The sequence below is a fragment of the Bufo bufo genome, chromosome 7, assembly GCF_905171765.1.
Source record: "Bufo bufo chromosome 7, aBufBuf1.1, whole genome shotgun sequence".
Taxonomy (NCBI): Eukaryota; Metazoa; Chordata; class Amphibia; order Anura; family Bufonidae; genus Bufo; species Bufo bufo.
Genome location: NC_053395.1, coordinates 97,570,074 through 97,596,752, shown reverse-complemented (window position 1 = coordinate 97,596,752; position 26,679 = coordinate 97,570,074). Strand labels below are relative to the sequence as shown.

Below are 26,679 nucleotides of genomic sequence, written 5' to 3'. Positions count from 1 at the left end.
AGGAGTTTCTGCTATTCTCCTTATATTGAGCATACGGGTAATGATATTATTATTTTTTCGTTCAGCCTCTGGGCTGAAAGAAAAAATGAACGACACAGATTTCTTCATTCGCATCGATCAATGTGGATGAAAAAATCTCTGCCAAAAAAAAAGAGGGGAAAGGCGTCTGCCAGGACATAGGAGCTCCGCCCAACATCCAAACCCACTCAGCCCGTATGCCCTGGCAAACCCGATTTCTCCATTCACATCAATCGATGTGGATGAATAAATCATTGCCGGGATTTTTTTTATTTTTTATAAAAAATGTTTGCCAAAGCATATGAACACCGCCCCTCAGCTCATAAGCCTCGGCAAACTTATCTTTATTACTGCAGAGGAGAAATCTCGTCTTGCAGCGCCGCATACACCGACTTTTGTGTAATCTGACAGCAGCGCAATGCTTCTGTCAGAATGCACATCAGTGCTGCAGCTGCTTGATCGCTTGGTCCACCTAGAAGGTAAAAAAAAAAAAAAACTGTCCGCAACGCAATAAATTTATTAACATTAACTTTATATAACATTTGAACTGAACATTAACTTTTATAAACTTTTGAAACAGAACAATAACTTTTTTTTTTACCTTTAGAGGACAAACCTCTCCTTCCCCATGGGACAATGTGCAAAGCGCAAATCGCCCAGAGATGTGGCGAAGTACATTATGCACTTTGTCCCAGGTGAAAGGAGAGTTTTGTGGCAGCTCTGTGTAAAAGGGCCCTAAGACCCCTGTGTGCCTGTCCTGTGTCACGCAATCCCTATACTAATAGTGTACCTGTGTGTGGAACTTGCGGAAACACTTCCCTATGCATAGGGCAGGCTTGTCAGGACAGTCAGGACAAAAAAAGGTGGTGTCACGCCATTTTCCACCCCTGCTACAGACACGACATCTTTTTCTTGGGGAACGTTGAGTTGGGGTACCAGGATAGACAGACGGGAAGTGTCTGCCATGTAGCCGGCTCACTACATCAGGGACTTGGGGCACGGACCCTCCTGGATACAGGATTTCCGAAATGATCTCTTCCTGGAATTTTAGGAAGGATCCTGTTCTCCCAGCCTTACTGTAGAGAACAAAACTATTATATACAGCCAATTGAATCAAATATACAGACACCTTCTTATACCAGCGTCTGGTGCGTCTGGAAACTAAATAGGGAGCCAACATCTGGTCATTGAAGTCCACCCCTCCCATGTGAAGGTTATTGTCGTGGACAGAGAGGGGTTTCACAATGACTCCAGTTGCCCTTTCAATTTGGACAGTCGTGTCTGCGTGAATGGTGGACAGAAGGTAAACGTCCCTCTTGTCCCTCCACTTCACCGCGAGCAGTTCTTGGTCACACAAGGCAGCCCTCTCCCCCCGTGCAAGTCGGGTACTAGCGAGCCGTTGGGGGAAGCCCCAGCGACTAGGTCGCGCGGTGCCACAGCATTGAATTCCGACTAGATGTAAGTGCCGAAAGAGGTCCACGCTTGAGTAAAAATTGTCCACGTATAAGTGGTACCCCTTGTGGAGTAAGGGTGACACCAAGTCCCAGACAATCTTGCCACTGCTCCCCAGGTAGTCAGGACATCCGACCGGCTCCAGTTTTGAGTCTTTTCCCTCATAGACCCTAAAACGATATGTATAGCCTGTGGCCCTTTCACAGAGCTTATACAGTTTGACCCCATACCGGGCGCGCTTGCTGGGGATGTACTGTTTTATGCCAAGGCGCCCGGTAAAATGTACTAGGGACTCGTCTATGCAAATGTTTTGATTAGGGGTATACGCATCTGCAAATCTGGATGACAAATGGTCTATGAGGGGCCGAATTTTGTGGAGCCGGTCATAAGCAGGGTGGCCTCTTGGATGACAGGTGTTATTGTCAGCGAAATGCATAAAGCACATGATGACCTAAAAACATGCCCTGGACATTGCAGCAGAGAACATGGGCATGTAATGTATTGGGTCTTTAGACCAATATGACCGCAATACATTTTTTTTAGTTAGACCCATGCTGAGGATAAGGCCCGAAAAAAATGTAAACTCGGAAACTGTGACTGGTTTCCACCGGTAAGGCTGGGCATAGAAGCTTTCCGGATTGGCGGTAATAAACTGTGTGGCGTAGCGGTTGGTTTCTGCCACAACTAGGTCATAGAGATCCGCGGTGAAGAACAGCTCAAAAAACTGAAGGGCTGATCCTAAATGAGCCGTCTCCATGCGAACTCCAGACTGGGCGGTGAAAGGGGGCAATACGGGTGCGGCGGAAGCAGCGGAGTGCCAATTAGGATTTTCCAGCACCTCTGGGAGACTAAGGGCTCTACGGGCCTGTGAACGCGGTGGCTGCAATGGGGGAGTTACTGCACGTGCCACCGTACCAGCTTGAACTGCCCTTCTGGTGCTCGCCACTTCACCAGGGAATACGGCAGTGCTGGTAGAAGGTCCAGGATGTACTGCGCTGCTGGTGTATGCCGCACCATAAACAAGATCAGCGCTAGCACCACTCTACTGAAAATGAGGCTCATCATGTGGGGTATGCAGAACCCTGACATGGGATCGGGTACGCCTGACCGTAGCAGGGACCTCTACCTCGTCATCTTCGCTAGCGGTTAGAGTGCCACTGCTGTCTACAGGTTCATATTCTGAACCACTGGATTCAGCGGGTGAGGCGTCCCCATCGCTTTCATCCATCACGGCCAGAATCCTGTAGGCCTCTTCAGCGGAATACCCCTTGTTTGACATTTTGGGTTCACAAAATTTAGGGGGTATTCCTCTGAGACTACCCAGGAAAAAGAGCAAACCTACCTAGTAAAAAGGAGTGCTTGCGAAGTAAAGCTGCGATCGCTAATAAAGATCTAAAAAGCTCAAAAGTGATCTTTATAGGAGCGCAGCGATTTTACAGTGTTTTTGCAGTGATCAGAAAAAAAAAATTCTGTCACTGCGGTGGAGCGGACTGAACGCAAGTGTGCACACAAGATCAGGCCTGATCGGGCGAACACTGCGTTTTGTAGAGCCTAAGGTGACCCTAATGTACTTATATAGAGCTGAATGCGATCAGTCTTGATCACTTACAGATACTATATAGTACTAGTGCTGATTAGCGACAGCGATGACGCTAATCAGCGACTAATCAGTGACTGCGGTGCGGTGGGCTGGGCGCTAAACTACCTAGCAAGTAGCTAACTACCTGGCGGTGATGAGGGACCCTTACAGGGGGGTGATCAATGACAGGGGGGTGGACAAGGGGGTGATCAGGGTGATCAGGGAGTCTAATATTGGTGATCAGGTGCTAAATAAGGGGTTAATAAATGACAGGGTAATGTGTGGTGATTTGGTGCTACTTACAGAGATGCCTGTGTCCTCTGGTGGTCGATCCAAGCAAAAGTCTTGTCTGCGTGAATGGTGGACAGAAGGTAAACGTCCCTCTTGTCCCTCCACTTCACCGCGAGCAGTTCTTGGTCACACAAGGCAGCCCTCTCCCCCCGTGCAAGTCGGGTACTAGCGAGCCGTTGGGGGAAGCCCCAGCGACTAGGTCGCGCGGTGCCACAGCATTGAATTCCGACTAGATGTAAGTGCCGAAAGAGGTCCACGCTTAAGTAAAAATTGTCCACGTATAAGTGGTACCCCTTGTGGAGTAAGGGTGACACCAAGTCCCAGACAATCTTGCCACTGCTCCCCAGGTAGTCAGGACATCCGTCCGGCTCCAGTTTTGAGTCTTTTCCCTCATAGACCCTAAAACGATATGTATAGCCTGTGGCCCTTTCACAGAGCTTATACAGTTTGACCCCATACCGGGCGCGCTTGCTGGGGATGTACTGTTTTATGCCAAGGCGCCCGGTAAAATGTACTAGGGACTCGTCTATGCAAATGTTTTGATTAGGGGTATACGCATCTGCAAATCTGGATGACAAATGGTCTATGAGGGGCCGAATTTTGTGGAGCCGGTCATAAGCAGGGTGGCCTCTTGGATGACAGGTGTTATTGTCAGCGAAATGCATAAAGCACATGATGACCTAAAAACATGCCCTGGACATTGCAGCAGAGAACATGGGCATGTAATGTATTGGGTCTTTAGACCAATATGACCGCAATACATTTTTTTTAGTTAGACCCATGCTGAGGATAAGGCCCGAAAAAAATGTAAACTCGGAAACTGTGACTGGTTTCCACCGGTAAGGCTGGGCATAGAAGCTTTCCGGATTGGCGGTAATAAACTGTGTGGCGTAGCGGTTGGTTTCTGCCACAACTAGGTCATAGAGATCCGCGGTGAAGAACAGCTCAAAAAACTGAAGGGCCGATCCTAAATGAGCCGTCTCCATGCGAACTCCAGACTGGGCGGTGAAAGGGGGCAATACGGGTGCGGCGGAAGCAGGGGAGCGCCAATTAGGATTTTCCAGCACCTCTGGGAGACTAAGGGCTCTACGGGCCTGTGAACGCGGTGGCTGCAATGGGGGAGTTACTGCACGTGCCACCGTACCAGCTTGAACTGCCCTTCTGGTGCTCGCCACTTCACCAGGGAATACGGCAGTGCTGGTAGAAGGTCCAGGATGTACTGCGCTGCTGGTGTATGCCGCACCATAAACAAGATCAGCGCTAGCACCACTCTACTGAAAATGAGGCTCATCATGTGGGGTATGCAGAACCCTGACATGGGATCGGGTACGCCTGACCATAGCAGGGACCTCTACCTCGTCATCTTCGCTAGCGGTTAGAGTGCCACTGCTGTCTACAGGTTCATATTCTGAACCACTGGATTCAGCGGGTGAGGCGTCCCCATCGCTTTCATCCATCACGGCCAGAATCCTGTAGGCCTCTTCAGCGGAATACCCCTTGTTTGACATTTTGGGTTCACAAAATTTAGGGGGTATTCCTCTGAGACTACCCAGGAAAAAGAGCAAACCTACCTAGTAAAAAGGAGTGCTTGCGAAGTAAAGCTGCGATCGCTAATAAAGATCTAAAAAGCTCAAAAGTGATCTTTATAGGAGCGCAGCGATTTTACAGTGTTTTTGCAGTGATCAGAAAAAAAAAAATTCTGTCACTGCGGTGGAGCGGACTGAACGCAAGTGTGCACACAAGATCAGGCCTGATCGGGCAAACACTGCATTTTGTAGAGCCTAAGGTGACCCTAATGTACTTATATAGAGCTGAATGCGATAAGTCTTGATCACTTACAGATACTATATAGTACTAGTGCTGATTAGCGACAGCGATGACGCTAATCAGCGACTAATCAGTGACTGCGGTGCGGTGGGCTGGGCGCTAAACTACCTAGCAAGTAGCTAACTACCTGGCGGTGATGAGGGACCCTTACAGGGGGGTGATCAATGACAGGGGGGTGGACAAGGGGGTGATCAGGGTGATCAGGGAGTCTAATATTGGTGATCAGGTGCTAAATAAGGAGTTAATAAATGACAGGGTAATGTGTGGTGATTTGGTGCTACTTACAGAGATGCCTGTGTCCTCTGGTGGTCGATCCAAGCAAAAGGGACCACCAGAGGAGCAGGTAGCAGTTATATCAGACGCTATTTTCAAAATAGCGTCTGACATAACCATTTCATTGGTCATTTCAAAAATCCACAGACTGCCAGCCAATAATCGCGGCCGGCAGGCTGCAGATGAACTTGTGAACTACGCGATCCTGTGAGCGCGCGTTCACACGAAATCTCGGCTCACGCGAGATGACGCCGATCGGCGTTAGTGTGACCTGGCAGCGCCGCAGCAATCATGCCTTTTGGCGTTAGCGAGACGGGAGGTGGTTAAAATTAGAATTTGTGAAAAGGTTCAATATTCTAGGCTTAAAGTGTCACACTCTAGTAAGCTAATTAATCCATATCCCCTAAGCAAAGGGTACCTCAAAATTTTGATTTTGGGATTTCATAAACTGTAAGCCATAATCATCCAGATTATAACAAATAAAGGCTTGAAATATCTCGCTTTGCATGTAATGAGTCTATCTCATATGTTAGTTTCACCTTTTAAGTTGCATTACTGAAATAAATGAACTTTGCACGATATTCTAATTTCACCTGTATATCATCTCCTCAGCCCTCATATGAGCCCCCATGCCTCTCATCAGAATTTTTTTATTTTTTTTTACATTTTCTGAGAACCATAGGATTTCAATTTTTCTGTCAAAATGTATAATGTGGGGGCTTGTTTTTTGGCGAGCAGAGGTGACGTTTCCACTGGTACTATTTTGTGGTATAAAAGACTTTTTGATTGCTTGGAGTTGCTCTGTTTGTGGTGGATGGTGACCCAAAATTGGCTCCTGACAGATTTTATAATTTTTTTTTAAGTTCACCTGATGGGGTACATCATGTGATATTTTTAAACAGTTGGTTGTCACGGATATGACAAATTATTATTATATTTTCCTATTTTTTACAATAGGAATATATTTAGTTACGTCAGCTGCCACAGATCGAGTGGGCGCAGATCCTGCAACCACCAGATCACAGCGCCCTACTGCGCTGGGTGGCAAGTTACGTCCTGCTGCTCCGTACACGTATGGTTCTGGCCTGGAAGGGGTTAATTAGAGGACAAACTTGGGATGTGAACCCATCCTAAGGGCCCATTCACACAAACGTATGGCTGTGGTGCCTGTATTGCAGAACCCAAGTAGTGGTCCGCAAAACACGGTCACCATACATGTGAACTGCATGTCACGGATGGAGATGCAATGACTTGAATTGCCATTCAAGTCAAAGGGTCTGCATCCGTGAAAAGGGATTCACACAGCTGGTGCCTGTGTATATTGCAGACCGCTATTTGCAGTCTGCAACACAGGAATGGAGACCATATGATTGTGTGAATGCACTGCACGCACAACACATACAGATTTAGTGCACACATACACAGCTTTGCAACACAACCACTATATATAGATTTGTAGCACACATACAGCTCTGCTACACACAATCACTATGCATACAATTGCTGCACACATTACATTTACACAGCTCTGCTACATAACCACTACATATAGATTTGCTGCATGCATTGCTCACTGCTATACCAACACTACACATGGATTTGCTGCAGATTACACACACAGCTCTGCTACAAAACTAGGCAAAGATATGCTGCACACATTAGACACACGGCACTACTTACACAAGCACTACACATAGGCTTCTTTCACACGTGACACACATAGATTTGCTGCACACATTACAAAACCAGCTCTGCATGCATCAGCAACCTAATGCGCACGCTCACATACACCACTACTGCAGTCACAACACACACAGCTCTGTGCATGAACGTCACTCCCCCATTTATCCACACCAAGTGTCCTACCAAATGACCCTCCCTGCAGTCATGTGACTGATCACATGACTGACATCACCGAAGGTCCTCTCTCCCCATGTGCGGATCATTGGTTTCCAGCTCTAGGATTGGCTGCTGCAACTCATGCAGATCAGGTATAGGGACTACGACTCCCACCATTCTTTGCCAGTGCATGCTGGGGCTTGTAGTCTCACCTCAGTTCTGGTTCTATTCACTGATGGGCATAGATTTACTTTTGTCTGGTTGTGGGGGGTGGCTTTGATGGCAGGGGATCGGCTTTTTCCCTTACGTCCTAACCAGTGGCACAAATGGGGTATTCTGCCCCTGTGGACTGGTTAGGATAGGTGGAACTTTTAATAAAATAAAAACTAAATGAACACACGCCCTCCCTCCCCCAATAAAGAGGGGCGTCACCCCCAGGCCCTTGTGTTTTTTTTTTTGTCGGGTGGTCCCACCTCCTCCGTTTTTTCGGAGGGGGTGGTGGTTGTCCTTTTTCTTTCTTTAGGCGGCGGGGAGAGCGCCTTGCCGCCGTTCTGGTCGGGACGCTCGGTTGCGTCCTGACTGTGCTGAGGCCGGGGGTGGTCTCCTACTCTGGGTACTCACCTCTGCAGTAGTGCCTTGCTCGGCGCTTTCCCCATGCGGTAGCAGCGTCCGCGTGTGCAGCTGGGCGCCGCCATCTTGGGGAAGTGTCGTCATGTCACGTCACTTCCCTCCTCCGCCTGGCCGATAGTAGTTCGGGCTGTGTGTGTTTTTGCATACTCTCATGGAGCTCCGCCCCTTTCGCGGTGGAGCCTGAGCTTTTTGGCGCCAGTTAGACTATTTAAAGCTGGGGCTTCTCCCAGTTTGGTCTCCTAGAGCGCTGTTTTCTTGCTGTTAGCAATTCTGACCTTGTTAGGATCGTCTGGGTGAACATCCTAAGGGTTTTTGATAATTGGCTTTTTTCTCTGAATTTTGCGGTTAATTCTGTTCTTATATTGCAGCCATGTCTTCTACCGGGGATGGTGATCAGGAGCCCAGCAGAAAGAATACTGGCAAAAGACGTCACCTGCAATGCCATGATTGCCAGATTGTGCTGGAAGACAGCTACGCGATTTCCTGATGCCCGCTCTGTAGGGCCAAAGCACTTCCCCAGCAGGAACAGACGGTCTATGACGTGGTAGACTGGGTGAAGGGCTACATGGAAACGAACATAAGCCAGATGCACTCTTCCATTGAAGCAGAACTGAAGCATGCTTTGGTGTCCAAACGCTGACGACCTTCCTCTCCTCATCGGGTCATGGAGGTGTCGGGGGCTCAGGATGTGAGAGAGGGATCGGTATCTTCCTCCTCTGAGGACGAAGATGATTTTTCTTATCTTTTTCCTCCTGAGAAAGCCCAGCGGCTGTTGAGATCCATCCGGTCGGGGGACCAGGACTTTGATCCGGGGGAAGCCTCATCTTCTGCCTCTAAGGGGCCCAGGGCCTTTAAAGCAGATAGTTCCCTCTTGTCATTAATTAAGACAGAATGGAAGAAACCGGAGAAGGGTCCTGTATTGACCAAGAGGTTCAAGGCGGTTTTTCCTTTGAAGGAAGATCAGATGTCGTCCTGGGGGCCTGTCCCGAGGTGGACATGTCCATTTCCAAATTGTCAATGAGGACCTTAATTTCATCGGACGACGGGTCAAGCCTCCAAGATCCAATGGACCGGAAGGCGGATTGCGCCCTTAGGCGTGTTTATTCGCTATTGCGTCCTCGGAAGTGGCGAATTTTCTCAGAACGAGGTTCACCCAGGTACAGTCTGACCTGGACCAGGGGGTCTCTAGGGATGACATCCTGGCCTCCTGTAGGACGGCCAGCTTAGCCATTGACTTCCTGTGTAACGCTGCTCTACAACAGTTGAAGTTGGCGTCCAAATCCATGGCTTTCAACCGCGGGCAGGCGTCCGCTCTGGTTGAAACCTTGGAAAGCGGACACTACGTCCAAGCACAACCTTTGCGCTATGGCTTACGAACCCGGAAAGCTTTTTGGGGCAGAGCTGGACCAAATATTGGAGGGGCTGTCAGACAAGAAGGGCAAGTCCCTTCCCCAACAGTCCTTTCGTGGTCGGGGCAAGAGGTATGGTTCCAGGCCGGAACCTCAACCCAGAACCCAGAGAGACTGGGGTTCCCGGAGAAGAGGAAGATCCTCTAGGGGATCTAGGCCCCCCAAGAAGTCCTCGACGCTCTGATTGCGGGCCTCCTCGAGGCTCTTGGTATCTAGCCGGTCTGACTGGATGTTCAGTGCTCCCTGCTCCCCACAATCCCTACAACATTTCCTACGTTTTTGGCAGGATCATATCCAGGACCAATGGGTCCTTCGCATAATTTCACAAGGCTACCTTGTGGACTTGAGCAGTCCGCCCGCGGACAAGTTCGTCCAGACAAGGCTACTTCCCTGCAGCAAGCAAAGAGTTCTAGAGAGCTATGTTCTAGAATATCTTCAGAAAGGGGCTTTAGAAGAGGTCCCTCTCCAAGAGAGGGGAGCAGGGATGTATTCTCCAGTCTTTCTGAAACCCAAGAGTACTGGAGGGGGGAGGATGATCATAGATTTGAGGTACTTCAATCGTTTCATCAAACAAAAGAAGTTCCGTATGGAAACTATCCAGTCAGTGACCAATCTTCTTTTGTCGGGGGATTTTATGGCAACCTTGGACCTCAAGGATGCTTATTTCCATATTCCCATCCATCCTGGGTCCAGAAGATTCTTAAGGATCGCAGTACAGATGGGGGGGGGGTCCTAAAACATTTCCAGTTTGTGGCCCTCCCGTTTGGGATTTCTTCAGCCCCACACACTTTTACCAAGGTGGTGGTGTCCGTGGTGGCCGCTTTAAGGCTTCAGGGTCTGAGCATAGTTCCCTACCTGGACGATTGGCTCCTCAGAGCCCCTTCTCAAGCGATCCTTTCCCAACACATTCAACGGGCTGTTGTCTTCCTTCATCAGCTAGGATGGATAATCAACTGGGACAAGTCCCAACTTCTGCCAGCCACCTCAGTAAGGTTCCTGGGGTTCGTGGTGGATTCAGTAAAGATGACTATTCATCTCACTCCCGAGAGAAGACGATCCATTCATCAGACAGCCCGTTCTCTCTCAATGCCACGAGAGGTAATGATTGGTACATTGATGAAGATGTTGGGACTAATGTCTTCAACCGCACAGGAGGTATCTTGGGCATTATGGCATCTGCGTCTGCTTCAGTCGGAGGTACTAGCCAAGTGGAATCACAGTCCAGTGGGACTCAATGCCGTGCACTCCCTGTCTTACCATGCCCGATCCTCCCTAAGTTAGTGGTCTCACCTCGAGGACGGCAAGTCCATGATCCAGCCCTCATGGATCATACTTACTTCAGACCCATCCCTAGTAGGTTGGGGAGCTCATCTTCTGGACAAGACAGTCCAAGGATCTTGGACTCCACAGGAGAAATCATTGTCATCGAATCTCCTGGAGATCAGAGCAATCAGATTAGCTCTTTTTCATTTTGCTCCCTTAATTCGGGGGAAGGCAGTGAAGGTACAGTCAGACAGCATGACCGCTGTACTGTACATCAACAAGCAGGGAGGCACGAGGTCACAAAGTCTCCTGAGAGAGATAGGGGTGATATTGGGTTGGGCAGAACTGAACCTCACCCACTTATCAGCCATTCACATTCACGGAGTTCACAATGTGATTGCGGATCGCCTGAGCCGAGGTCTTCCAACCGGAGAATGGTCACTTCATCCAGAGGTCTTCAAGAAGATAACGCTCAGGTGGGGCATGCCAGAGATCGATCTCATGGCAACAAGGTTCAACACCAAGGTGGAGAGGTATTGCTCCCTTTACAGGGAGGACAACCCGGTGGCAATAGATGCACTGTCAATCCCATGGATGTTCAGGCTGGCCTACATCTTCCCTCCAATTTCCTTGATACCAAGGGTCTTGATGAAAATCAGGCAGGAACAAGCGTCAGTCATCGCCATCATTCCATACTGGCCAAAGAGAGCTTGGTTTACCCAACTCTTCCAGATGAGTCGGGGTAAATTTTGGAGGCTTCCCCCAGAGAGAGTACTGGTGTCGGGGGACACTCAGATCTCCTCAAATCTTCAAATTTTCAACCTGAAGGCCTGGAGGTTGATCAGTCCCTTCTAAGGATAGAAGGGCTATCAGGGTCTGTCTTGAGAACCTTAGAGCACTCCAGATCGGAAGCTACTAATAAGTCCTACTCAAGAATTTGGATTTATTTTTTCGTCCTGGTGTTCTATGCATCAGCACACATCTACTGAAGCTTCCATACCGGTAATTCTTCAGTTTTTGCAAGATGGTCTGGACAAGGGGTTGTCACCTTCTACCCTCAAAGTGCAGGTTTCAGCGATTTCAGGTCTATTTATCAAGAGCCCCTTATTAAGAGGTTCCTGAAGGGAGCTTCAAGATTAAAACCTACGGTAATTAGACCTGTCCCTGTTTGGGATTTAACGGTCGTGCTTAGGGGGTTATCATCTCCCCCCTTTGAGCCCCTAGAGGAGGTGGGATTCAGGTTCCTTACCTTGAAGATCACCTTTTTGTTGGCCATTACCTCTGCAAAGCGAGTTGGGGAACCCCAGGCATTTTCCACCTTTGAGACATACACTAAGTTCCTGCAAGACCGGGTGCTACTGAGATTTTTGCCTACCTTTATTCCAAAGGTGCCTTCCTTTAAGGCCTCATGCACACGACCGTATTTTTTTGCGGTCCGCAAAAACGGGTTCCGTTTTTCCGTGATCCGTGACCGTTTTTTTGTCCGTGGGTCATCCTTGATTTTTGGAGGATCCACGGACATGAAAAAAAAGTCGTTTTGGTGTCCGCCTGGCCGTGCGGAGCCAAACGGATCCGTCCTGAATTACAATGCAAGTCAATGGGGACGGATCCGTTTGACGTTGACACAATATGAGTTTTCTCCAATCCGATGGTATATTTTAACTTGAAGCGTCCCCATCACCATGGGAACGCCTCTATGTTAGAATATACCGTCGGATTTGAGTTACATCGTGAAACTCAAATCCGACAGTATATTCTAACACAGAGGCGTTCCCATGGTGATGGGGACGCTTCAGGTTAGAATATACTAAACGAACTGTGTACATGACTGCCCCCTGCTGCCTGGCAGGTGCTGCCAGGCAGCAGGGGGCAGCCCCCCCCTGTAGTTAACACATTGGTGGCCAGTGGGCCCCCCTCCCTCCCCTGTAGTTAACTCGTTGGTGGCCAGTGGGCCCCCCCCTCCCTCCCCTGTAGTTAACTCATTGGTGGCAAGTGGGCCCCCCTCCCTCCCTTGTAGTTAACTCGTTGGTGGCCAGTGGGCCCCCCTCCCTCCCCTGTAGTTAACTCATTGGTGGCCAGTAGGCCCCCCTCCCTCCCCTGTAGTTAACTCGTTGGTGGCCAGTGGGCCCCCCCTCCCTCCCCTGTAGTTAACTCGTTGGTGGCCAGTGGGCCCTCTCCCCTCCCTCCCCCTCCTAATTAAAATCTCCCCCCTATCATTGGTGGCAGCGGAGAGTACCGATCGGAGTCCCAGTTTAATCGCTGGGGCTCCGATCGGTAACCATGGCAACCAGGACGCTACTGCTGTCCCGTTTGCCATGGTTACTTAGCAATTTGTAGCAGCATTATAGCTGCGATGTCTGCGTCCGGCCGGGAGCTCCTCCTACTGGTAAGTGACAGGTCTGTGCGGCGCATTGCTTAATGACCTGTCACTTGCAAGTAGGAGGAGCTAGGAGCTCCCGGCCAGACGCAGACATCGCAGCTCGCAGGTAAGTATAATGCTGCTACAAATTGCTAAGTAACCATGGCAACCAGGACAGCAGTAGCGTCCTGGTTGCCATGGTTACCGATCGGAGCCCCAGCGATTAAACTGGGACTCCGATCGGTACTCTCCGCTGCCACCAATGATAGGGGGGGGGGGAGATTTTAATTAGGAGGGGGAGGGAGGGGAGAGGGCCCACTGGCCACCAACGAGTTAACTACAGGGCAGGGAGGGGGGGGGCCCACTGGCCACCAACGAGTTAACTACAGGGGAGGGAGGGGGGCCCACTGGCCACCAACGAGTTAACTACAGGGGAGGGAGGGGGGGGCCCACTGGCCACCAACGAGTTAACTACAGGGGAGGGAGGGGGGCCCACTGGCCACCAACGAGTTAACTACAGGGGAGGGAGGGGGGCCCACTGGCCACCAACGAGTTAACTACAGGGGAGGGAGGGGGGGGCCCACTGGCCACCAACGAGTTAACTACAGGGGAGGGAGGGGGGCCCACTGGCCACCAACGAGTTAACTACAGGGGAGGGAGGGGGGGCCCACTGGCACAATGGCCACGGATGCACACAACGGTCGTGTGCATGAGGCCTAACAACACTAATCAGGTGATTTCCCTTCCGATTTTGGCTCCACTCCCCTCCTCTGAGGAAAGAGGGCTTCACACCCTCGACATTTCAAGATGTCTTAGGATTTACCTGGAACGCTCCAAGGTATTTAGGAGAGATGAAAATCTCCTTATCCTCTTTTCCGGTACCCACAAGGGGAGGAAAGCCTCTAAGCCCTCCATCAGTCGATGGATTAAGAAGGCAATTCTGGAGTCCTATATCTCTCAGGGTTCAGAGCCTCCTGAGTTTGTAAGGGCCCACTCTACACGGGCAGTGGCTACTTCTTTTGCAGAGAGAAGCTCGATTCCATTGGATGTGATCTGTAAGTCAGCTTCTTGGAGTTCTCACTCCACCTTTATCTCACACTATAGAGTGGATTCTAGAATACATAGCTATTCCTCATTTGGCCGGACAGTATTAGCTTCCGCCAGGCATCAGGACCCTCCCATGGGGGTTTCTTCTTGTTAAATCCCCATTTGTGCCACTGGTTAGGACGTAAGGGAATCGTTAATTTCTAACGATAATTTGTTTTCCCTTAGTCCTAACAGTGGCACACAAATATCCCCCCCTTAGTTATACTTTAAAGCTGTTGTTTTCTCTTTTCTACTTGTAACTACACAAGGGCCTGGGGGTGATGCCCCTCTTTATTTAGTTTTATTTTAGTTTTAGTTTTATTTTATTAAAAGTTCCACCTGTCCCAACCAGTCCACAAGTCTCACTGCAGAAATGATTTCACATGGCTGCCGACACTGGTAGGGAGCGGGCATGCGTGATCCCTCACAGGAGCGGGCAGGCAGCCAGATGAGAGAGAGGGGGCGGGCACACAGGCTCTGACATTTTGTGTACAGAGCCCGGCCACTCCCTAAGGCAGAGATAAGTCTGCACACGAAACATCACCACATGAGCCTGGTGGATGACGTCGGGGGTCACGTGACTCACATCGGCCGTGCAGAAACACGGCATAATATATGAAGTGAGTAAATTACAAATGTATTTTTAAGAATGTTATAAGCCACATTAACATATATACATATAACTCTGACAACCCCCTTTGCATCCGGCCCCATTACCTATTATGGGGACCAGGGGAGATCTGGCTGCAACCTGGCAAACATGCTGAGAATCAGGTGGAAGAAAACCACTTCGAACATAAGATTATGGAGATACCAAATTTCTTAACTCATTTCATTATCTTGAGACAAAAGCCATTGAAAAGCATGTATTTTAACCCCTATAACTTTTTTGTAATTATGTGTACGGAGCTGTATGGGGGCTCATTTTTTGCGGGGCGATCTGGACTTTTCATTGATACCATTCTGGGGTATGACTTAAATTTTTTTGTAGAAAATGAAGCAAACAAAAACGGCGAATTGGCCCTTTGGATACTTTTTTTTTCCATTTTGCTGTTTGCCGTATGGGGAATATATTTTTAAACTATGGGCGTTTTTGCACATCGCAACACCCATGATGTGTATTTTAAAAAAAAATTTTGTTCTTTTATTTTTGGAAAAGAGGGGTGATTTGAATTATGTTTTTTTTATTTTTAAAAACTTTTTTATTACACTTTTTTATAGTTCCCATAGAGAACTATAACATGCAATCATTAGATTGCTATTCTCATAGACTCCAATGCACTAGCATTGGAGTCTATGAGAAAATTGCTTGTTTCCTATGGAGCCCTATTACAGGCAAGGGCTCCATAGGAAATAGCAAAGAAAAAGGGGGTCAGTCAGCACATCCCAATGCGCAGGGGCATGTTGCTGTGGCTGAAAACAACACTGTAAAACAAAACATGCAATGCAACAGCTCTCTGCAAACCAAATAAAGTACAAATATGCATAATAATTGCTAGTGCTATACTTATAAATTAGAGATGCTTGGCAAATACATTTTGTACAAAATTATTTTAGCCCGTCTGCCGCACGTCAAGGCTATCTCTGTAAGACGGGTTCCTAACACTAAATTCTACCTGTTATGTGCCATGACGGCTACCATACAATTCAGGGAGTGTAGGTTCCACATGCATGCTGGGCCTGCTTTAATTTCTGTCATCTTTGGTGCCAAAATGGCCTCCATTATATCCAAGGAATGCAGGTACCAACATGCATGCCGAGCCCACTCCACACCTCTCCTGGTGCCAAATGGCTACCAAAGAATGCAATGAGAGTCCACACTATACCTCTCCTGGTGCCAAATTGCTTCCAGTAAATGAGGGAGAGCAGGCTAAGCTATATACTCACACTGATTAAAATCAGCCTATGGGGCAGACGAGCTGGTCAGGAGTGCACGACTGAGGTGTCAGCTACACCTCCAGTACAAACTGCAAAGAAAAAGGGGGTCAGTCAGCACATGCCAATGCACAGGGGCACGTTGCTGTCAATCAAGGACGGCAGGGCGTGACTTGAGGTGGGAGAACGGAGCCTCTAGGAGCAGGAGCAAATTTACATATCAAAGTTAAAATTGTGCAGTAACCGGGGCATCCGTAAGCATAAAAATAGTACAGTTAGTGTCTGCTGACATTAGCACATCGCTAATGTCAGCCAGTTTAATAGGGTTAATTCTGGTGGCAGAAACCCTTTAAATCAGCACCCCATGTAGCGATCATTCTAGTGTTGAATTCCATCCCATGCACACCTCATTCTATTTATTGAGGTGCTGATTAGGTGAACACCTAAACCAAATCTTTTATTTAATGAGCAATTATAATATAATATAAAAATCACTCCTCTGGTCATCACTATTCTCTTGTTATAGTACCAGCTGGATGTCAAAAGCAATGCTATTAGTACCCAAAAAAGTTAGTGTAATCAAGAAAGAACTACAGAGTATGAATGGTCACGGGAAATCAACCAAGCCAAGCTGCTTACATTTTTGCACCAGGAGTGGCATAAAGTTACCCCAACAGTGATTTGAAAGACTGGTGGAAAGCATGTGATTACAAACCAGGGTTATTCCACAAAATACTGATTTCTGGACTCCACCTTTAATAAAAATTATTAATGTACTGTTTAACGACTTAGTGACCAGCCTGTTTTGGGCCTTACTGACAAAGTATTTTTCTTCCTATTTTCATCATCGCCTTCCAAGAGCTATAACTTTTTTACTTTTCCATCTATATAGCTGTATGAGGGCTTGTTTTTGTGGGACAAGTTATAGTTTTAATGGTGCATCTTGGGGTACACATAACTTTCTGATACATTTTTATTAACTCTTTCTGGGAGGGAGATAAGAAAAACATGATTTTTTTTTTTTTACGTCGTTCACCATAGGGGATATTTGACAGGTCGTTACCAAACATATGGGGTGAGATTTTTTTTTTTTTCTGCAATTTTTTTTATTGAAACGTGTATTTTAATTGGAAAAAAAGCATATTTGGGGGAAAACTTTATTTTTCCAACTTTTTTTTTCACATAATTTTTTGTCCCACTTTGGGACTTACATTTTTGGGGGTCTAATCCTTTACATTGCATTCCAATACAGCCTGTATTACTCATACAGCTTCCAGCCTGTGAGATCCAGGGGGCTGGATCTCACAGGCTCGTCACAGGAAGGCAGCACCGATGCTTTAGGAAGGCATAGCACCTACAGCCGCATGGGGAACCGATGGCACCGCCGCACCAGGTAAAAGCCGCAAACCGCAGGTCTGAATTGACACAGGACCCCCCCGCGCATTGACCCAAGGTGCCTGCACGCCGCGCGGTGGTGATCGGAAATACACAGGACGTAACGGTATGCCCTGTGTCCGGAAGAGGTTAATAGTCCCACAAGGGACTATAACAGACATTTTGATTGATATTAAAATATAATGCACTATCCCATTTTAATGTCAGAGCTTTACTAACATTGCCAGATAGGCACAGCCTGCTTGAAAATACTCAAGGCTGGTTTGGGGCTTATATCAGACAGCAGCCAGTCTGTACACACATCGGCACCCTGCAATCACTTTTGTGGGGTGCCAATGGGAGACAGAGGGAGTACGCTCCCTCTGTCAACGCTTTATATGTGGCGGGCACCATTGCCCGCGGCATATAAAGCATTAAACAGCCTGGAACAGCACTCCTGCCGATCCGGGCTGTTAGAGCAGGAGTGAGGCTCTGTGCAGTGCTTAGACAGGGCTGCCGCAAAAAAAAGCACTGAACTTGTATTGTAAGCATTATTTGAGGTCTGATAATAGTGTACTGACTGTTTTGACCAGGTGTCATTTTCAGAAAAAAAAATGCTCTAAAATACAATATATTTATCTGGAATTTGGGAGAAATGTCAGTAGTTTATAGAATAAAAAAAAAATGCTCATAATAGTCAAACCCATACATTTTGCAGTGGTCCCTTATTTTTTTTAAATGTAAACCTGTAAATTTTACTTATTTTTCAAAAGTCCACTCTAGAAACAGCTGTAAAATAACATACTACAGTATAATAAAAAAATATGCTAGTATTATATTTTAGCTATAAACATAACATACCTTTTTGTTATATCATTCTGGAGGGTTTTACAAGCCATTAACCTTTCTCCAGTGAACAGATGACACATGATTAGCTCTTGACATTTGTGAATAAATGATATCACAGCATCAGCCTGAAAATTTCCATTCCGAGATATAATACATAGGCGTTGCAGAGATGAGCAGTGGCTAAGAGCCAAGAAGAACTTATCATTTGCTGGAAAATATGGTTGTTCCAATCTGAGAAAGAAAACAATGTTTATATAAATCGCCTACAGATATACTATACAATACATATACTAAACTGAGTTTAACAGAAATAGTAGTACAAAGATGTTTGAGCAATTGTCTGAGTTATGCTACAGTCCTGATCAAAAGTTTAAGACCACTTGAAAAATGGCAATAAATCATATTTTACATTGTTGGAAGTAGAGCTTCAACATGCAACAAGAATAAATGAGAGTGAGACAAAATAACGATTAAAATGAAACAGGCTGTTTTTCAGCTGATCCAAATTTTAGGACCACATGCCTTTAAAAGGCCAAATCTGTGCAAAGATGTGGATTCATTGTCATTTTCTGTCAGGTAGTCACACGTTGTGATGGCAAAGGCAAAAAAAAACTCTCCCTTTTTGAATGTGGCCAGTTTGTTGAACTGCATAATTAGGGTCTCTCAGCGCGCCATCGCTGCTGAGGTGGGACGCAGTAAGACAGTCATTTGGAATTTCTTAAATGATCCTGAGGGTTATGGAACAAAAAAGTCAAGTGGAAGACCCAAAAAAATTTCATCAGCACTGAGCCGGAGGATCCAATTGGCTGTCCGTCAAGACACTGGACGATCCTCGACCCAAATTAAGGCCCTTACTGGTGCTGACTACAGCCCCATAACCATCAGACGGCATCTGAGACTGAAGGGCTTCAAAAACAAAAAACGTCTTCAAAGAACTGCTCGTTTGGACTTTGCAAGAGAGCACCAAACATGAGACATTCAAAGTTTTATTCTCTGATGAGAATTTTTTTTTACCTTGATGGTCCTGATGGTTTCCAACGTTACTGGCATGACAAGCAGATCCCACCTGAGATGTTTTCTACGCGCCACAAGGGAGGGGGCGCCATAATGGTCTGGGGTGCTTTTTCCTTCAGTGGAACAATGGAGCTTCAGGAAATTTCACCAGCACTGAGCCGGAGGATCCAATTGGCTGTCCGTCAAGACACTGGACGATCCTCGACCCAAATTAAGGCCCTTACTGGTGCTGACTGCAGCCCCATAACCATCAGACGGCATCTGAGACTGAAGGGCTTCAAAAACAAAAAACGTCTTCAAAGACCTCGTCTCCTTGAACGCCACAGAACTGCTCGTTTGGACTTTGCAAGAGAGCACCAAACGTGGGACATTCAAAGGTGGAAGAAAGTTTTATTCTCTGATGAGAAAAAATGTAACCTTGATGGTCCTGATGGTTTCCAACGTTACTGGCATGACAAGCAGATCCCACCTGAGATGTTTTCTACGCGCCATAGTGGAGGGGGCGCCATAATGGTCTGGGGTGCTTTTTTCCTTCAGTGGAACAATGGAGCTTCAGGAGGTGCAGGGGCGTCAAACGGACGCTGCCTATGTCCAGATGTTGCAGAGAGCATTCCTCATGACTGAGGGCCCTCGTCTGTGTGGTAACGACTGGGTTTTTCAACAAGACAACGCTACAGTACACAATGCCCGCAGGACAAGGGACTTCTTCCAGGAGAATAACATCACTCTTTTGGCCCATCCTGCGTGTTCCCCTGATCTAAATCCAATTGAGAACCTTTGGGGAAGGATGGCAAGGGAAATTTACAAAAATGGACAGCAGTTCCAGACAGTAGATGGCCTTCGTACTGCCGTCTTCACCACTGAAATGTTCCCACTCACCTCATGGAAACGCTTGCATCAAACAACTAATTTTTGAAGTGATAAACAATAACGGCGGAGCTACTCATTACTGAGTTCATGTTTGGAAGATGGATTTCTGTTTTGGGGGTGGGGGGGGGGGGGTTTTTGGGAGGTGTGGTCCTAAACTTTTGATCAGCTGAAAAAAAGCCTGTTTCAGTTTATTCGTTGTTTTCATTAAATTGAATGCTCAAAAAATGTTTTGTCTCACTCCCATTTCTTCTTGTTGCATGTTGAAGCTCTACTTGGAACCTTGTTAAGATCCAGCCGTGCTAAATATGATTTTTTGCCATTTTTCAAGTGGTCTTAAACTTTTGATCAGGACTGTATAACAGACCACTTTGACACCACAGTATTTTGCATAAATTTTTTAAAGCCAAAACAGAAGTGCTTCCAAGAAAAGAAAGATGTACAGATCTTTGCATCCAAAGGAGCCCCAGTTACAGGGGAAAACAGACGCCTGTATGGGGCACTGTACACATGCCCCTGAGACACCCGGCAATCACATAATTGCTAGGTCCAACTGCCGCATCCTCTATCCACTGCATAGCGCCGCTAGATTGCAGGTGCAGAATCTTTAATCCAACGTGCAAATGTATGGAGCTCCGGATTAAAGCCCAGGACCAAGCGCTTGGTCATAAGGGGCTAATAAAATATATGTTGTTATTAAAGTATACCTAAGCTTTCACCTACACTTTATAAAAATCTATAGGAAATGTGATAGAAAAATAATTTTAATATACTGTAATTTTTTTTTTTTACTGTTACCAGTGAAATAGGAACCTAAAGTTCAGATGCCTATTGTGCTTTACAAACTGTACACTTACGTATTCCTCAGGGGCAGCAGTATCGCTGCTCCTGCCTGTACCAGTGCTGCTTTGCTAATGCCTGGCATAGATAGGCTATGCAAAATGAGTTTTAAAATACAATATTCTTTTATTTCATATTAAATAAAAACAAGCATATGGTCCACTGTCAATGTGTTTTAAGTGTCTTTAAAAGAAACAGTTTACTTTCAAAAGGGGTTGGCCACTTTCTGGTTACTGTTGACCAATGTGTTTGTGAGATGATAATATGGTACTTACTAATAAAGTCTTTGTTTACATTCTGCACCATTCTCTATATTTCATAAAGTATTCTCCCTTGTTTACAAAGTCTTTTGTGCTGTCCACATAGAGGTCCTGTCTATAAGATGACAGCTGATGGAGATGACATCACATAGAGGTGATTTGCCTGGTCACATAACCCTCCATCAGCGGCCATCTTATGGACAGGACCTCTGTGTTGACAGCACAAAAGGCTTTATAAAAAAAAGTAAGCCTATCTTATAAAATATAGACCACAGCTACTATATATAATACCACAGCTATTACTTAACAGAATACCACACAAGGTGAGATGGATAGATATAGTAAGAAAAAAAACGGCCTCCTCTCATGCTAGTTCAAACAAAAGAGCGTCCCTTACCAGAGACAACAGAGTGGTTAATCCAGATGAGGATGCTGACAGAGACACAGATACGCTTTTATCACAAGACTCCCTGCCTTTTTCCTGATCCTCAATACAAATGGTGCTCGCTAAAGCCTTAGACCCCCAAGTTAAGGATCAACATGATATCAAAAAAGATATGAAGCAAATTAGATCCTGAGTGGACGCCCTTGAATCTACACAATAATCTCTTTGTGACTATGCTCAGGCCCCCACTGATAAATTTCTGGCATGCCAAAAATATCTGAACATGGCATGTGACACTCTGGAAGACCAGGAAAATAGAAATTATAGAAACAATCTACGCTTGAAAGGCCTCCACAAATCTGTCTTCCCTGAAGATCTGTTACCCATAGTCAAACAGCTTTTTCTCAGCATCTTGGGAGATTAATGCCAGGAGGACATTGTCATCAAGAGAATTCACTGAGCACTTAGGAGGTAACAAACTGCTTCTGAACATCCTAGAGAGGACATATGCAGAACCCTCTTCTATCACCATTTATCAAAATCTCTCACTTTAAACCCTAGCCAAAAGGCGCATACTAAAGACACTCCTCTGAGGGCCAAACTCCACCCACATGCTGATTTACCACAAATCTACTTTGAGCTAGATCTCCAAGACCTACAGATCCCAGATTGGTCTGTAGTACAAGATCTGTTTTCGTTTCTGCACGTCATTGCTCCCATACCCCGGGAAACTACTACATTGCTCCGAAGCGCGAAGAAGAAGACGACATCTGGAAGCTCACAACTAGATGTCTTATGTCAGATTTCACCTAATTGTGCTAGTTACCAATGCTAATGCTCTTGAAACCCTTTTTTCTTCCTCTTATTTGTAATTACACTATCCCCAGAAGGCAGCCCCATTGGAGATTAAATGACCCCCCAAACATACAGAGAAGATTAAATCGAAACTTTCAGAATATTTCATTTTAAATGACATTCCAAACAGTATGGGAAGGTCATAAAGCTACAATCAGAATTTATCACTCTAAAAAAATAAAGAACATGCAAAACATATATTACAACTACAAACTGATATAGCTCGCTTAGAAAAACTCCATAATAAATCCTTAGTACAACAACATCCTGCCTCTCACTTTCAAAGCTCACCCCCTCTCAAACCTCCAAGTTAAGTTCTCCTATTACGCAACAAGAAATTTTGGAGGCCATATCCTTAACAAGAAAAAAAATGTCCTGGCCCTGAAGGATTGTTCTTTCATTATTCCTCTGTATTCAAATAGACTCTTTCCCCTTATATGAGTACATTATAAAATGATGTTTTAAACAGTATCCTCTTCCACAATCAAATCCTTACCGCACAGATCACATTACTTCGTAAAGACCCAACACACTGTGCTAGTTATAGGCCAATTTCATTATTAAACATAGATCTAAAAATATGTGCTCAGATTCTGGCCAGTCGCTTATGCTCATTCCTCCACTCTCTTACAGGATGTGACCAAGTAGGTTTTGTATCCAGTAGGGAAGGGAAAGAAGACATTGACTAAGTACTCCAACTAATACAGTTAGCCAAATGCTCATCCCTTCCCTTAGTCCTTCTCAGCATTGATGCCGAGAAGGCCTTTGATCATGTAGACTGAACATTTATTAGTGAAACCCTAGATGCTTTTCAAATCTCCGAGCAATTTATATCTGCTATAATTACTATGTACCTTAGGCCAACTGCTCGTGTATCATTAAATGGCTTCCTCTCTGCCCCTCTCCCTATTTTCAGTGGGACTAGACAGGGGTGCCCTCTCTACACCCTCCTATTTTGTCCTCACCATGGAAACACTTCTTCAGAAATTACGTTTAGCAGATAGGATAAAAGGGATATACTGCAGACATGCTGATGACCTGCTCATGCTACCTCACAAATCTACAAGACTCTTTACCCCTTGTATTAGATATATTGCGTTTGGGAGACTTTCAAAGATTCATATTTAATATGAACAAATCACATATATTAAACATCTCTCTGGTCCAACAAAACCATCTCTTTCCTTGGAATCACCCCTACCTCTGACCAATCTAGATTATATATCCATAATTTCCTACCATTATTAGATAAAGTAAAACACCTTATTACCTAATGGTCCCTTCCATATATTTCCTAGTTAGGAAGAAAGAACATTGTCAAATATTTAGCATTACTTAAAATTACATATGTTTTTCAAGTGCTCCCTATTAATCAGTGTCAGGCTGGGCTGTCTAGGTCCCACAAGTAAAATTGATTTAGGGAGACCACCATATGGATACATCCAAATATTGCTTGCTCACACAGCAGCAAGATGCAACAAGATGATTGATTATGCGGTCCCTGCAGCAACTTTTTCAAGGCAGGTCTATGGGAAAAGCTTCCACTAGCCACTAGCTGTTCTGCATCTGCCTACCTATAAATCATCTAAGCCACATGAACGTGTCTATATTAATAAACTGGGTGGTTTCTTAAATATTCTATTACAAAGTTTTTGTTTTTTTTATATACAGTCCTGATCAAAAGTTTAAGACCACTTGAAAAATGGCAAAAAAATCATATTTAGCATGGCTGGATCTTAACAAGGTTCCAAGTAGAGCTTCCAAGAAGAAATGGGAGTGAGACAAAACATTTTTTGAGCATTCAATTTAATGAAAACAACAAATAAACTGAAACAGGCTTTTTTTCAGCTGATCAAAAGTTTAGGACCACACCTCCGAATAAAAACTAAACCCCCCCAAAACAAAAATCCAACTTCCAAATATGAACTCAGTAATGAGTAGCTCCGCCGTTATTGTTGATCACTTCAAAAATTGGTTTCGGCATGCTTGATGCAAGTGTTTCCATGAGGTGAGTGGGAACATTTCTCCAAGTGGTGAAGACGGCCGCACGAAGGCCATCTACTGTCTGGAACGGTTGTCCATTTTTGTAAACTTCCCTTGCCATCCATCCCCAAAGGTTCTCAATTGGATTTAGATCAGGGGAACACGCAGGATGGGCCAAAAGAGTGATGTTATTCTCCTGGAAGAAGTCCCTTGTCCTGCGGGCATTGTGTACTGTAGCGTTGTCCTGTTGAAAAACCCAGTCGTTACCACACAGACGAGGGCCCTCAGTCATGAGGAATGCTCTCTGCAACATCTGGACATAGCCAGCGTCCGTTTGACGCCCCTGCACTTCCTGAAGCTCCATTGTTCCACTGAAGGAAAAAAGCACCCCAGACCATTATGGCGCCCCCTCCACTGTGGCGCGTAGAAAACATCTCAGGTGGGATCTGCTTGTCATGCCAGTAACAGTGGAAACCATCAGGACCATCAAGGTTACATTTTTTCTCATCAGAGAATAAAACTTTCTTCCACCTTTGAATGTCCCACGTTTGGTGCTCTCTTGCAAAGTCCAAACGAGCAGTTCTGTGGGGTTCAAGGAGACGAGGTCTTTGAAGACGTTTTTTGTTTTTGAAGCCCTTCAGTCTCAGATGCCGTCTGATGGTTATGGGGCTGCAGTCAGCACCAGTAAGGGCCTTAATTTGGGTCGAGGATCGTCCAGTGTCTTGACGGACAGCCAATTGGATCCTCCGGCTCAGTGCTGGTGAAATTTTTTTGGGTCTTCCACTTGACTTTTTTGTTCCATAACTCTCAGGATCATTTAAGAAATTCCAAATGACTGTCTTACTGCGTCCCACCTCAGCAGCGATGGCGCGCTGTGAGAGACCCTGCTTATGCAGTTCAACAACCTGACCACGTTCAAAAAGGGAGAGTTTTTTTGCCTTTGCCATCACAACGTGTCACTAGCTGACAGAAAATGACAATGAATCCACATCTTTGCACAGATTTGGCCTTTTAAAGGCATGTGGTCCTAAACTTTTGATCAGCTGAAAAACAGCCTGTTTCAGTTTATTCGTTGTTTTCATTAAATTGAATGCTCAAAAAATGTTTTGTCTCACTCTCATTTCTTCTTGTTGCATGTTGAAGCTCTACTTGGAACCTTGTTAAGATCCAACAATGTAAAATATGATTTTTTGCCATTTTCAAGTGGTCTTAAACTTTTGATCAGGACTGTATATATGAACTTAGGCTGGTTCAGGTGCTGTACACTGCCTATCTATATATAGTGCAGCAAGTCTACTGTGTTATGTGCCACTTGTGCAGGGGTGGAAGACAAGGGGTCTACCTTGCTCGGGATTCACCCCCTGTGGGCCAGTCTGAGACTGCTATTAATCCCCCCAAGTCTTTCTTCCAGCAAGTTAATAAAATATTATCACTGTTTATCTGGAAATTGAAGAAACCTAGAATTGCACTTTGTACTCTACAATTGCCTACCTCTTTGTAAGCAATACACTAACACAGAGTAATAGATTGGGTCAAAAAAACAAAACAAATAATCCTGAGTAATGATAGGAAAGAAAGTAGGCTCTCTTCTAAGAAGACTGGTGTTCACAGACCCAAGTTCCTTAAAGGAAATGTCTCATCAGAAAATGACCCGCTGTTTAACCCTTTCCTGACCAAGGGTCATTGATGCCCCAGTGTCACAATTTACAAATCTGACATGCGTCATTTTATGTGGTAATAGCTTTGGAACACTTTTATTTATCCAAGCCATTCTAAGATTGTTTTCTCGTGACACATTGTACTTCATGTTGGAAAAAAGGGGGTTGGGCGTCACTCAATATCTGGCGTCAATTAGACAAAGATAGAAGACAATGTCCAAAATATTATTATTTAATCACGCTTACAACATGTTGTATATAATTACAAATAAAATCAAAATAGATAAAAACCTCTAAAAACACACATATAGCCTATTAACACCACTATACTGGACTCTGTATTGAGTCTCTAGTGTCCATATTATTTCAATGTTCGTGATAGATTATGTAGTAATCACCAGGTAGAGCCAAAAAGTTCGTATTTGTTTGTAGTACTTTGCATTAGTTATAAATGTACTTTACCCCTCCTGTCGGCCGTGTGACTTCTTTGCTGTAAGCTGCAAGGACCTGTGGATGCGGTCTTGTCTATCAGAAATTCCCCGTTTTGCTGGATGTTGCTTTACAACCTGCTCTGACCTTCCAGGACCTGGCCGTGGCGTCCCACGTGGTTTTGCTGGATGGTCAGGTGACTTCCAATTCCAGGCGGGGTTTTCAAACTTGTACAGCGTTCAATTGTGGTTATGAATGTCTTCC

At 45.7% G+C, this 26,679-nt stretch overlaps 1 protein-coding gene across 1 annotated transcript in view; it reads right to left on the bottom strand.

Annotated features, from left to right (window-relative positions):
* Positions 1-26,679, bottom strand: part of FBXL18 (F-box and leucine rich repeat protein 18) — a 426,048-nt gene that overhangs the window by 5,153 nt on the left and 394,216 nt on the right. Inside the window, exon 4 of the mRNA XM_040440570.1 lies at positions 18,137-18,355. Coding sequence (XP_040296504.1) covers positions 18,137-18,355 — 219 coding nt within the window. The remainder of the gene's footprint in view (positions 1-18,136; positions 18,356-26,679) is intronic.